This window comes from Podarcis melisellensis (assembly GCF_964234715.1).
Source record: "Podarcis melisellensis genome assembly, chromosome: 1".
NCBI classification, from domain to species: domain Eukaryota; kingdom Metazoa; phylum Chordata; class Lepidosauria; order Squamata; family Lacertidae; genus Podarcis; species Podarcis melisellensis.
This window is the reverse complement of record NC_138528.1, coordinates 125,303,586-125,317,647: the sequence shown is the minus strand read 5'-3', so window position 1 is coordinate 125,317,647 and position 14,062 is coordinate 125,303,586. Positions and strand designations below refer to the sequence as shown.

At 42.2% G+C, this 14,062-nt stretch overlaps 1 protein-coding gene across 1 annotated transcript in view; it reads right to left on the bottom strand.

Moving 5' to 3' along the window:
• Window positions 1–3,002: 3,002 nt before the first annotated feature.
• FAM117B (family with sequence similarity 117 member B) overlaps window positions 3,003–14,062 on the bottom strand; it is a 29,807-nt gene continuing 18,747 nt past the window's right edge. Inside the window, exons 5-8 of the mRNA XM_081924628.1 lie at window positions 13,316–13,459; window positions 11,451–11,676; window positions 10,773–10,893; window positions 3,003–8,093 (exon numbers count right to left, since the gene is read on the bottom strand). Coding sequence (XP_081780754.1) covers window positions 7,775–8,093; window positions 10,773–10,893; window positions 11,451–11,676; window positions 13,316–13,459 — 810 coding nt within the window. The 3' untranslated portion in view covers window positions 3,003–7,774. The remainder of the gene's footprint in view (window positions 8,094–10,772; window positions 10,894–11,450; window positions 11,677–13,315; window positions 13,460–14,062) is intronic.

The following is a 14,062-nucleotide window of genomic DNA, read 5'->3' as shown; positions in this document are numbered from 1 at the left end:
CTCAAGCCAGAATAAAAAATGTTACAGAACCATCTCATATAAATTGTCATAATTTGGTGAGTACTTTTAGAAAGCATGAAGTGTCCTTTAATTAGAAAAAAAATATATTTCACTAGTTATTCTGGTAATCAATTAGTGTAATAAATATTGTTTGAAAGTAGAAACAACATCAATAGTATTATTCTGCAACAGACTTGTTGATTATTGTTGTCAAATATGGTTACATTTCTGTTCAAGTTTCACATTTAGACCTTGTTTACTGTCACATCTTATCTACGTAAACTTCCTGGCTGCTTTTGTGGAATTATGGTCCCGTTCTTCTTCATTATATAGTATGCTATATTAAAGGATTTTGGGGAAGATAAGAGACTAATGCAGTTTGAAAAGCTAGATGTGATGATATGAAAAATTATACTTCTATGAATAAAAACTTTTCCCCAGCTATGTTTTAACATCCCTTATATGACTGAGTAGAAAGACTCCTCCACTTGGAGTGTGCCTGTAAGGAACCGTTTTATATCACTTTCTTTGGGCTTCTGAAGTACAGCACATCCTTTTCTGGGGCAATTTGCAGTCTTTTTGCGAGATTTAGACCTCATCCTGGGAATTGCAGCTTGTTAAGGTGCTGAGAGTTGTTCAGAGACCCCCTATTCCCTGAGTTCCCTGGGAAGAGGGAGTGACTATGAAATGGCTCTGACAACTGTGACTCTGTTAGGACTTCATCCTTAGTGATCTAGTTCAGCGCTACTCAAATTGGTGGCCTTGCCAGCCCAGGTTGGTAAGGGGCTTTGGGGACCAAATATTATACCAGTCCTTAGCACATTGGGGTGGTGTAGGGAGCAGGTAGATTGTCAAGTCTGCCACATCAAATCAGTTGAGAAGAACACACACAGAATAGATATACACATATACAATCCATAGCTCTGGGAGCTTTTAAAGCATGAATGCTGAGTATTGTACTATACGGAGGTTCGAAAAAAGTTTTGCTGTCTGTGTATATGAGGGAAAGAGAGAATGTTAATTGGATTAATTGAACATACATTACATCAATTTCCCTTGCTTTCAGAACTCACATAAGCAGTGCAGCTGCTCACCCTAAGCACATGTGAAGTACAATCCTATGCAAATTTACTGAGAAATACCACTGATTTCAGTGCTGCTTACTCCAGGTACATATGCAAAGGATTGCATTGTTATTTGTATATTATTTTCAGTACAATTCCGATCTATGGGGTTTAGCTCTTGCCTGTCGTTTTGCATTTAGGAAGAAGGCAAAATATTAAAACTCAGAGGCTTTTAAGAATAACAAAAACAAAGAGTTTCCAATTAAATGCAAACATTCCTTTTTAAAGCACAGGACACAGCACTTAAAAAAAATATATGGGAGCTGGGCTTGAATGTAGATTCTTATTACTCTCCATTTTGGGCCATCACTTCCATCGTTTCCAAACCAACGTTAAGGACAAAGATAGATTAAGTGGCTGGCAGAATTCAGAGATGTCTTCTGAAACGCTGATGCCAGTTTCTCATACAGAACAAGCCACTTTATATCTAAATGGGGTGCAATCATTTGTTCGTCAGATTTCTTCCACAGATAGGCAGAAAAGGGATTAGAGGGGATTTGCAGAATTATGGAATAGGCATGCTATTAAGAGTTGACTACTCAGAGTGCTGGGTTAAGCCTTTGCTCCTCTTAATCTATGCCAGCATTATAGCAAATCTCTTACATGCAGACAGTAAACAAGGTAGCAATATGGCATGTCTCATTTCTGTTGTTTTGATGTCTGGTTTCTTTTATTCGGTTCTCGGGCAGAGCAATCCTATACTCTAATTACCCAGGGTGGTGGGTGGGGAGGGACAGAAAAGCCACTGCATTCTATATGCCGTCAGCCGCGAAGACTAGGGAAACTCGCCAGAAAGCAAAGAAATGAAGTGAAAATGTCGGGCACACCTCCACTAGCCCTGGAAACACCACCAGTGGCAACAACCAATCAGGGACTGCATCAGCGGTGACACGCCTACATGGAAGGAGCGAATGAATTCACAATGACAAGGGCATGTCCTCAGCACACACACAACTGCATCAGCACCCCACCCACTATGATGCCATAGCACACCCACGCCAGGAGCTCCAGCACCAGAGCCAACACCACTCCTGCCAATCCGTAGACAGTCAGTCCTCCAGGAAGGGATTTGAAGCCCCTCATCCCCTTCGCAACCACTGTTTCAAAATATAACACGTCTATTTTGGCCTCGGAATTTTCTCCTATTTTTGTTCTAGAAATATGTTTTACTTAATAGTTAATATGCAACTCAAATGCATCCCTGCGGATAGCAGCCTGTTCTGGGGGCTGGGATCGGGCAGTGGCGTAGCATGAGGGGTGCAGGGGGGCCCGGCCGCACCATCTGGGGGTTAGGGTTAGGGGGCGCAAATCCACGGGTTAGGGGGCGCAAATCCACGGGTTAGGGGGCACAAATTACTTGCCTTGCCCCGGGTGCTGACAACCCACGCTACGCCACTGGGGTCGGGGGAAGCTTGGGCTTCCCCCACCCCAGCCCCGCGCCTGGGGGGGGGGAATAACTTTTTTTCTTTATTCCCCCCCCCCCAACTAGGTGCGCCCTATTGGGCGAAAAATACAGTAATCTAGAGTTTCTGTGAGAGCTAGGATTTGACTCAAGAACTCTTGGGACACTATTATCCACTGAAAACCCTGGCTCTAGAAAACAAACAGAGGGGTGTGTGTGCAAAGGCAAGCCCTTCTTCAAATTAAGTAATCTTTATTACTTATAGAGGCAGTGTCAATTAGCTGGAGATGTTTGCTGTAAAACAACCTTTGGCAATTTCAGATAAATGGAATGAAGATTTCCAGTGGGTGTGGTAAGAACTTCCAAAATAAATGTCTCTGTTGATCATCATTTGCAAGTCTGGCTTCACATGTTAGTGCTCATGTTTCATTATGAAACTTTCAGGGGATGGGGGGGGGGAATCAAACACACAAGTCTTCACTTGAAATATTTATTGAAAGTGTGCGAGTCCCATAAAGGTGAGCAAAACGTTTTTGTAAAAAAACCCAATAGAATTTTTTGCAGACGTAGATCTTACATAATTAAAATAAAAAATAGAAAAACAGGAAATGCCCAAACACACTGGTGTGCACTGAGAGGGAAAAGATCCTTATAAAGTCTTACATAAACAAACATCATTGGCTTTGCAAATATAGCATATAGCCATACAGTCTACCAAATTAGGCGTGGATTTCTCCATAACGTCTTTATCCCTAGGACTGGCATAAAACAGGACAGCCAGTCTCTAGCAAGGGGTGAACCCGGAAGAGAAATATATCACATGCCACTGGCAGTGAACCGCTGTGATAAAGTCACGTTACACAATATCCAGACAGAATTAGAATGGTAGGAAAGATACATGTTGGGGAACATTTCATTTCCATTTGCAGATCTAAATAGGACACTGATAGCCAAACAAGATGAAATCAGAAGTCAAAGAAAACATCCATGCTTCGTTACCAACACAAGTAATCTGCCTTTCCATTACCTAGTACTGGAGATATAATTGTATATCAGTTTAAGGAAATATGACTTTCATGACTGATGAGGCCTTTAGATGCTCCAATCTTCCAATCTTAATTCATTGCAACTTTGTTTTTAGTGATAAATGCATATTATGGTTAACAACTTTGTTTTTAGTGATAAATGCATATTATGGTCAACAATACCTTGAAACTTGCCCAATACAGTGTTATTTAGCCACACCAACAACTAGCTAAAACCACACATACATTTCTTCCCCCAAAGGATCCGTTTCATGTCACTAACAGTTTACACCTGAATACAAACATAGCCATTTAAAGACAATTTTACTGGTGTTCCTTTTTTTCAGATGGAGAACTTACAACAAGCAGCAGCAACATCTCAGATTGAATTAAGCAAAATAAACAAAACCAGAATGCCTATTTTCATAGGTACAAGGAAATGTCACATTAGGTTAGCTTTCCCCCATATCCCCATATTTCCCATCATACCGCCCCCCCCAAACCGCCTCTTGTTGCAGCCTCTCCCCACAACGGAAAGAAAAGCCATAGAAACAGGACACAGCAAGACGACACAATATGAGTAGCGAGACCTCAGATTCTTCTCCCTCCGACAGTTTTAGGAGTGTTGTGGGGAGCTAGTGGCAGTAACTCTCTTGCTCTCACCAGGGTTGCAGACATTTCTGTTTTGCTTCTACATTTCTGGACTTCTCTCGTCTCCAACCAGGAGCTGGAATTCTAACAGGGAAGGAAGTAGCCTCTGTTGATCTCCCCCAAGTCAACTCCTGGTTGGGAGGCAAGGGAAATGCTGAAAACAACTATCTCCCTTATTCCCCTAGCTTCATTTGGAAGAGAGAGGAAGGCAACAAAACTTTGGAGTGCATCATTCCCCGTTCGTCTCCTCTAAGCAGCTTTGAAGGAATGGGGAGATTTGTTTCAGCACACATAACAAGCTGGTTTGGGGGAGTGGGAAATGGAGGGTGAATCCCCTCCAGGCCAGCCCCCACGCTGCAGGTGAGAATGAGAAAGAATCTTTGATGCACTGCTGATCATTCCCCGTTTTCCAAGTTTCCTGGGGTCCTTTTCTTGTGTAAGAACAACATGAAGCAAACAGAATGCTAACAAATGGCATGAATGTACATGTATGTACAGTGTATGTATATTTATTACACCCACCCACCACGTATGTGGGGGGAAATGGCATAGCTATTACAGTTTAATAGAGACTTGGCAATCCTGACAACTGGTGATAATGAATTTGATCTCATTATTTCTAACAAGCTAAAGCTGGATTTTCTTTATTCTGTTAGACCTTTTCCTTGTCCTAACTTCTTTGCTTTTGATTTTTTTCCATGAACACTGTCCTCTCTGGCTATTCTGCCTCTCTTAAAGTCATGGGCTGAATTGCTCTAATGTCACAGAGGGGTAAAAGCAACCCAGAAGTAGGCAGTGGAGTGCAAAATCAAGGCTTGGAGAGAACTTGTAAGTGGAATGTTAAAAAATAGTAAGCAATTTTTATTTATTTAAATCATTACTTGTTCTGGACTAATATATGTTGGTACAGATCAGTCGAACATCTCATTGCATTTAAGTGGACATTTACTAGCCAAAAAAAGAGCTGCTTATGGTTTGCATTTCCTCAGAATTTTCAATAATTTCAAATTATTACAAGGACTAAACACTGTTTTCTTAATGGAAGCTGAAATGTCAGCTTTCTCATATTCACCTGCAGGCCAGCCTGAAGTGTGTTTCTCACTTTTTGCTCTGAAGACATGGGAAACTTCAGTTTTGATGAATTTCAAAGGCTTATGTTTTATATACTGTTCCAAGTTGTAATTTGGCCCTTAGGTACTCAATGGGAAAACTGAGTGAGGAGCTTCATGAAGTCTCTTATAAGCTGCTGTTTAACTTAAAACTGGAACTGGGTTTAAACTAAATGCAAAGATTCCTCTAACACAGAGGGAGCCTACCTTCCCATGTTTCACAAAGCCACAACATTCAATTTCAAATAAGGCTGTGTGTTCACAGAAGTTACGTTGATGAAACACATTGCCTGACAATTGACCTAGTTTTAAAATACTACGTTGTTTTCCCATTTCATCCTTACCTGTTTCAAAAAGGAGTGAAAAACCTGATTTTAACACTCAAACTCAGCTGCCTTAATGGTAATGTTTTTGCTGCAAAATAAGTAGTCCGAAGACTTGATATGTCAGGCAAGTTAGGGTCAAGGAATTGGGGGGGGGAGAGGGGGGCATCAGACCATCTTGCTGTGCTAATACAAAATATGTAAGCAGAACACAGCAGAAACAAAGATATGCAAGTGCGATACAGGACCAAGGTACAAAAATGATGAAGTAATACTTTTAAAATAGTTCCAGAAGCATAGCTTTGTTAGTCTGTTGCAGCAAAAACAACAAAGTCTTATAGCACCTTAAAGACTAACAAGTATATTGTAGCCCACAACCTACTTTGCTGGGTAGGTATGTATACACCAAACTGGGTAGGTATGTATACCCTGAGTATGGAGAGGTGTTTTTGTTTTTGAAACAAAAAAAGCCATAGAGTGAAACCAAAAGGCCAAGCAATGTAGGAGCTGGTATATCTGGTATTACTAAGCAAGCAAAAATGAATGCAAGAACAAACGGACGTTGGTGTGACCCACTCCAAACAAGTGGTTACTGGGGATGTATAGACATAGTAAGACGTACAGCAGTAACAGTATTGCTATGCCTTTCAGTCACACTAACTGAATGGTCGCACTAATGCTACAATATTTTCGTTAGTCTAAAGATACCAGGAAAGCCTCCCTTAAAAATAATAACTTTCCTATAGCTTGGCACCAATTAATTTTGAATCATTCCGTACTAATAGCTCCTTTGAAAGTACTAGTCTACCTTCCAGGATAATTTGACGTTTTGGAGGCGTTTTGGAATCTGAAAGTGTGGCCTTTAAGCAGCTGCTCTAGCTCGAGTTGTTTAAACGAGTCTCGGTAAAATCTCCTTTCGTTACCAGATTAGTTCATTGCCCTTCATAAACAGATTTAGTAACGGAAACTCCATCCCATTTTTGATTGTTACACCATGACAATTATTTTTTAGAAAGATCACAAAAGAAATGAAATGGGCCACAACTGCAGACCAATATTAAAGAATCAAACGATCCTTAGGTTAACACCCTAACAATATTGCTAGTCAAAAAGGAGACTATATCCACTGAAATAAATTGCTTTAACAAACATCATGCCTGACAAACTTTACCCTCAAGAGACCCACAAGACAGTACTTTGACAAGCAGGAAGAACCATGCATGGCCATTTCAAGATCATATGACTACACAGTTTATATAGTAGTGGCAAGACATGATAGGATTGGGGTATAGGCCAAAAGGCAATTCTAGATTCTGAAAGCGACACAACAAACCAAGATGTCCCAGGAGGCACTGATGTGACGGTTAGTTGGCATTTTGGGGGGAGAGGGAGAAGGGAATATTGTTCTGAAACACAACACTAGGAACAAGTCATTACACTATTGGCAGAAGTGCTCTAAAACACTATTTCCAGACAGGTACCTTTATGTGAGTGCTTGACCTCTCACCCCAATGCATGTAATGTACCAATATTGCTTCTCTTCTTGGTCTGAAGGAGATTAAGCTTATTGTGGGAGGAGGATGTGGTCACATCACAGAATGCTGGTCACATCGTAGAATGCTGAGAAGATTCAGTCCTTTGGTCCCAAGAGTGGAAATGATGTAGCAAGAAAAGTGGGATCATCTTGCTATGCATCAAAAAGCTCAAGATTCATATGAACGAATACTTCTTACAGTGCCATTTGCTTGTTTCTCCCTTGCAGATCTTTTGCAAGGAACAGCTGGTATGTCTTGAATGTTTCCTTCTTCAAAATTGAAGACTGGTAATGCATCAGAAAAACTGGTCTTCCCAAATTGTAAAGCATTATGACCTGTCTCCCTTTATTGTACCAAAGCTTTTAAAAAAAGTGCAGGCCAGAGATTTAATTTGAGCCTTCCCACATCAAGTACAGCAGTTTCTCTGCCACTCCTTTTCCTAGATCTCACGCCAGCCTAACAGTCACGGTCATGGAGATCAAGATACTAGTACGTATGACCTGTTTATGGAATTGCCAGCAATCATGATGCAAACAGATGTGATTTGGAAGGCATAATCACAACTAGCTTCAATAAAGTTCTCTTAAAAGTTAACAAAACCAAGTTTATCCTTCCGTTTCTTCGCCATGTCTCGACTGCTGCAGCACCGACATCTGCGGTATAATTTTGTTTGTTCCGCCAGGGAGCCGCTCTTGGACCGCACTTGCAGAGATGGAGGCCATGGCAATAGGCTGCAGCAATGCAGGTGTCATACCAGGCGTGACGGTCAGATTATGAGTAGCACCCTTGAGTGTAAGATCTTGTGTGGGAAGAAGTGGCTTCAGGATACTGACCAGGCAGAAAGCAGAGCCACTTTTAGGAATGAAGTTTACTTTATTTTTGTCAGGACAGTAAAAGGCCGGAATTTCATGCAAGGGCTTTGGCCTACAAAAGAAAGAATAACAATTCAACAAGGTTTAGTACAGAAAGCTAAATATTGCCAGCATTCTGAATATGTTAACTGCAAATCTCAGATGCATTGAAAATTAAATATGTGGATGTTGGCACACATGTGTGAAAGGAAGAAGGCATTTTAAAGTTCATAATGGTAAAAAAATATCCTTTCTTTTTTCTAATCATTTTTTAAAATGACTTACAGTGTTTGTTGTGCTGATCCCAGAGATCAACAAATATGTCAACAGGTTCTCCATTACTGGATCAATGTAAAAGCATGGAAATCACAAACAGTTATCCCATGTGTATCGGGAAACCTCTTTCGTATCGGTCTCAACTGCCTGATGAAGCATTACAAATGGCTTGATACACAATTCAACAACTTTAGAAATCCTTTTTTCAAGACTATCGGGTTGGGTTCCAAGAAATGCAAGTAGAAACAAGCTATTGGAAAGGGACTTTCCTATTGTTTCCTCCACACTGAAGTCTGGTGACCTCGCCCCCCCCCCCCGCCCCTGCAAAAAACAAAAACCTGTTCCTGTTAGTTGGGTGACTATTGAATGGCATGGGATAGAACACAGTGGGGTGGAGGGTCCTTCAACTCTGATGAACAGGGAGAACAGATGGCTGCAGTGGTGAGGTTGCTTGGATGAAAAAGTTCCCTTTTGCTAGCCTCCTTCCACTCCTCTGTAATGTGATGTGGTATCTATCACTTTAACATAGGTTCACATTTACCAAGCCGCAGTTTGGTGCAGGGATGATTAGCAGTTTTGACCAGAGGATTGTACTGAGGGTTGGCAGATCTTCTGAGGGCTGCATGCCAGCATAGAACATGCCCAGGGCCAAGACATACCCACCACATTGTACAGGGGGCACCCCCCCCAAACACACTTTTCTCTTGATCAGCAGAAGAGTGGGGGTTGTTTCCTCCCCATTACAGAACTCATCCCAGTCCAACACTGCAGTGAAAAGGACCCCCCTCAATATACTTACATAGGCACATCTTTTCCCTCTGGCATCGCACCACTGCTAGAAGTGGAAAAACAACCCTATTTAGCTGTGGCACTGTGTCAGAAGGAGTAGAAGTACCTTTGCAAGCGCAGCAGGAGCAAGAGGAAAAGATGATTTTGAGAGAGGTCTGGGTCACTACTGGAAACAGCTCAAGGACTAAGATCTGTCCAATGTGGAGGCTTGTCTGAAAGTAGCCATGATTTACTGAATAGCAATGGTCATTGTCATCTTAATCCTACATAAGGCAGTCCACAACTGAACCCAAAGCTGGCAAAAGCCACCGCCTTTCCCAAAGCTTAAAAGAATTGAGGAGTCTCCCTTGTCTTGCACTTCCTGACACTCAGAAAGTAGAGTGACACTTCACGGTTTTCCAAGTGTTTCCAAATCAAAACAAGCTCATGAGATTCTGCTCTTCTACAGGCTCAGAAGAAGATGGTGTTCTCCCTGATATGAAGTTGGGTCTCATAGTTTCACTGCTTTCAGAGCATCTCCAAGTTGGTGCAACAATGACACACTCCAGCTCAGAGCTTGAGAGAAGTCAGCCCTGCCTTAGACTGAGGGTGTTCTAAGTTCCCCAAAAGCTAGCATGGCAGGGACCAAGCCTTAACCTCTCTATCCAATTTGTAACTCAGAAGGGATGGGGCCAGGTCCCACAGTTGTGCTAAGCTCTGAAGGAGCTCTGAGTGTCTCCAAAGTTCAAGGCTGGGTAATTTGAAAATTAACCTGTGGTAAGTTTTCCTTATGGGACGCCGGTGGCGCTGTGGGTTAAACCACAAAGCCAAGGGCTTGGCAATCAGAAGGTCGGCGGTTCGAATCCCTGCGAAGGGGTGAGCTCCCATTGCTCGGTCCCTGCTCCTACCAACCTAGCAGTTCGAAAGCACGTCAAAGTGCAAGTAGATACGGTAAATAGGTACCGCTCCAGGGGCAAGATAAACAGCGTTTCTGTGTGCTGCTCTGGTTCGCCAGAAGCGGCTTAGTCATGCTGGCCACATGACCCGGAAGCTGTACGCCGGCTCCCTCGGCCAATAAAGCGAGATGAGCGCCACAACCCTAGAGTCGTCCGCGACTGGACCTAATGATCAGGGGTCCCTTTACCTTATAAGTTTTCCTTAAAGCAAAACTGCAGGCAAAGAAAGTGTTTTTCATGTTTTAAGAAAACTAGATATTCCACACTTTAGGAGTTTCTCTTTTTGGGCTTTTGTGCAGTGCCAAAGCTATGTGGTCATTCTCCAGATCTATTACATCCCTTGCTGCTAGACAGTATAAACCCCTTTATCACCAAGTCTGATCACTAGTAAAAAGCTCAATTTGTGTGGCATGCTACGTTTTTAGTCCCTAATCACTGACCAAAGAATAGTATTTGCCTTCTGCCAGTTGCCATGGTAGGTTAGCAATATATCACAGTTCTCATTGATGAAGCAGCTTTGGGTCTGATCTCTGTTACCTAAGCATTCCCTAAAAAGTGGAAGGGGGACAACGACAACTGCAAACAGTTTTAAATGATTACTGAATTATGAACTGACAAAACGATGGAGCTGAAGGAATAACCTTAGGAAGAGTCTATACAGAGATTAGCCACTAAAGCTGCATTGCAAAACAAAAGTTTAGATATTTCTAAAATGTTAAGACTTTGTAACTATGAAGTACGGTACTACTTACAAGCTTTCCTCAAAGACTTTCACCTTCTCACAGCCCTCTGGAGGTTCACGCTTGAACATATAGCTGTTGTTGGGTTTGGGCGAGGTGGCGTATTTGGGCAGAGGAGAATTGTTTCCATTCTCTGTAATGAACAGAGGTTTAGTTCCTTAAAACATACCAGTACACTTGACCTTGTTCCACTCTTACTGGTATTTCTTAAAACCAGGGCCTCGAACGTGGCTCCCGGACATACCAGTGTACCCATCAATATCCCCCAACAGTGCCATGAGAAATATCAGTAAATATTCCCTCAAAAGTCCACAATGCAGGAGAGACTATTTGCTCTTTCTGCTCAGTTAATAATAATAATAATAATAATAATAATAATAATTTTTATTTATATCCCGCCCTCCCCAGCCAAAGCCGGGCTCAGGGCGGCTAACAACAATAAAAGAGTACAGCATTCTAAAATCATTTCATTATAAAATTAATTCAAATCAAATTGATGGCAACCATTAGGCTAAAGTTCTGTGAAGATTGCCAAAGGAGGGAGTCAGGCTTTGCCAAAGGCCTGGTGGAACAGCTCTGTCTCGCAGGCCCTGTGGAAAGATGTCAAGTTCCTGTTTTCCCATCACACTTCAGCAGATGCCTAGGCCTGGAATTTGTAATATGCTTTTATGAGCACTTCTCAGCGGGTACCTTTATCTCTGGGGTCTGCAAGTAGGTCATCAGCAGAGCATGGGCTCTCCTCACTGCCCTCATTGGAAATGGCCAGGAATGAGCTTGGGGACACAGACTGGGATCTGCTGCTGTTGTTGCTGCCCTTCTCTGCCCCGCCAGGAGTCTGCGTGTCAATGCTGCGGGTACTGCTACTGCGCTGCACCAAAGGTGGGGGGGCTCGGTGCCCATCTGGAATATCTTGCGGCTGTGAAGAAAAAAACGTGTGTATAAACTTCTTGCCATGCAGCAGACCACTAATCTTGTCTGGATAAGAAATTACTTTACATGTTAATAGACTACTTTAGTCTTTTGTATCAATAAAGCTCTTTAGTAGAAGATTAGTTATTCTTCAGACTCCAACAGAAAGAAAGAGAGAGAGAGAGAGAGAGAGAGAGAGAGAGAGAGAGAGAGAGAGAGAGAGAGAGAGAGATGGAAGTCAAACTTAAGGAGATTTGAGGTCTAGTAAAGGATTCTGAGCAAGGGGAAAATATATATCTACTTAAGAGGATTTAAAGGGATGATCTTGTACAAAAAGCAACCAAATTGACTGAAGCAGGGTACTTCATGAATGACCCCCTTCTTCATGTCTGGTTTCCTTTTCCTTTCCCAATGACATTCATTGACTCCAGAAACTCTCACACATGTGTGTTTCATCTTGGAAGTGTTGAATGCACAATTACTTGGATATTCAGAAACAGCAGGAAGGCCTGGAAGTAACACTCCTGGCTTAATAATCTAAAGCAAGAAGGGGGAACGTGTCTCAGCCTGAGGTCAGCGTTCCTTTCTGAGGATCAGAGGCAAAAGCGGGCAGAGCAATGAATGCAAATTTCACCTCAGTAAAGTATTTATATATCGCCTCTCATCTGAAGATATCCTATATATAAAAGTATACGATAAAAGCACAAAATAAATAGTTAAAATAAAAGCAAAACAAAGCAATAGCCTCCCCCTCACACAAAGTAGGCTGCCTTTGACAATCACCCCTCTTTCAATCCTGCATCTACGCAAGCAAAAGTCATCAGAGTTCAAGGACACATTCCAGCCAGGCAAAGAATCTCAGGCTGTGAAGCAGGGCCAGTGACGGGGTGTCTGGAGGGAGCTCCAAGGGCCAGAGACAGAGAGGCCTAAAGCGGCATATTCAGTCCTCAGGAAATCAGGTTCCCCACCCTTCAACCAGAGTCTATTAAGCCAAGAACAAGTGTCCAACTGGCATACTTCCTCCTCGCCTTTCCCCTGCATGCCATCTTTGGTGCCTAAATTGCAGTCTCCAGAGTGCCCCATTACATCCGAAATGGTGGTTTAATGCCAATTTATTAACCAAGGTTGGTATTCAACTAAACTTTGTGAAAGTAGAAATATTTATGCTCCACCCCTTCCCAATTGCTGGCCCCCAATCTGCTCTGGAGGGTTGGAGGAACCCACCAAACAAATCTGGGAGAGTTGGGGGGGGGGGGAGAGAAGCAGAGTCCCAATGTGGAAATGGGAGTTTACATAGCACTACACTGAATATAACCCCAGGTTCTGAAACCATGATCTGATCCTGATTGAAGATTATAGTTAATAAACTGACATTAAACCACGGTGTCCTGTTTCAGACATGAGGAACCTGTGAATTAATTCAGCCAAAATGAGTGCAAAAAAGCTGGTGTGAAAAAGAGGGGGGAGGAGCAATGGATTAAGGCATGAGCCTGATATTGATTTCTGATTTTCTAAACCATGGAACCAGGAACATTATGTCTAAAAAGAATTTCATATTTTTCATATTCTAAAGATTAACTCAGTCCATTTCACATACTAGCATAAGACTGCAATTAAAACCTATTTGATTGCAACAGTATACTCACAATAAGTTGTTCCTCTTTCTCTCCTGTCTCCTTTATAATTATTTCGATCTCCTGGTTCAGCCCCTCTATGCTGTTACGGAAGCGCGATCCTGTTGACTTGGCAATTGGTATCACAGGAACTAGCACACTCTTTGGGACAGGTGGCTAGACAAACCCCAAAAATAGTAATTGAAAAATGCTACATTTCTGTAGTTTAATATAGGACAACAAATGAAACTTTAGCTCTCAGCTCACATTCTATTAATACGACAAAGTTAAGCCCTGAAATGGCTTGGTACGAGGTTATCAGAGAAATGGCCTTCATACATAGAATCTTCCCCATACATCAGAATCTGCTTCATATGTCCTCCGAGTGTGCTTTCTACTAAGATTGGTTAGGCTGGTATGTACATTGGAAAAAGACTTCACAGGGGTGACTCCACAACTACGGAACTCCCTTCCAATTGACTTATGCCTCATCTTTTTGGTAAGGTGTTGAAACGGACCATGAGAGCCCAGCCATGAATGATATCCCTCTATCCCATCACCTCAAAAAATTCACTTCATTCCTTCCTCTCTCAGAATAGAGAGAGTGATTTGAATCTTCTATTGATGACGAATACAAATATGTTATAATAAACTGCAGCGAGTGCATTTGTTTTTCTTGACTATGAGCATACCTTAGATTTTAACATGTACAGGTGACAAGCATTCTGCCCCCAATCTTCCCTCTTCCAGGTCCAAAAAGACCCAGGCGGCGGAAATCGT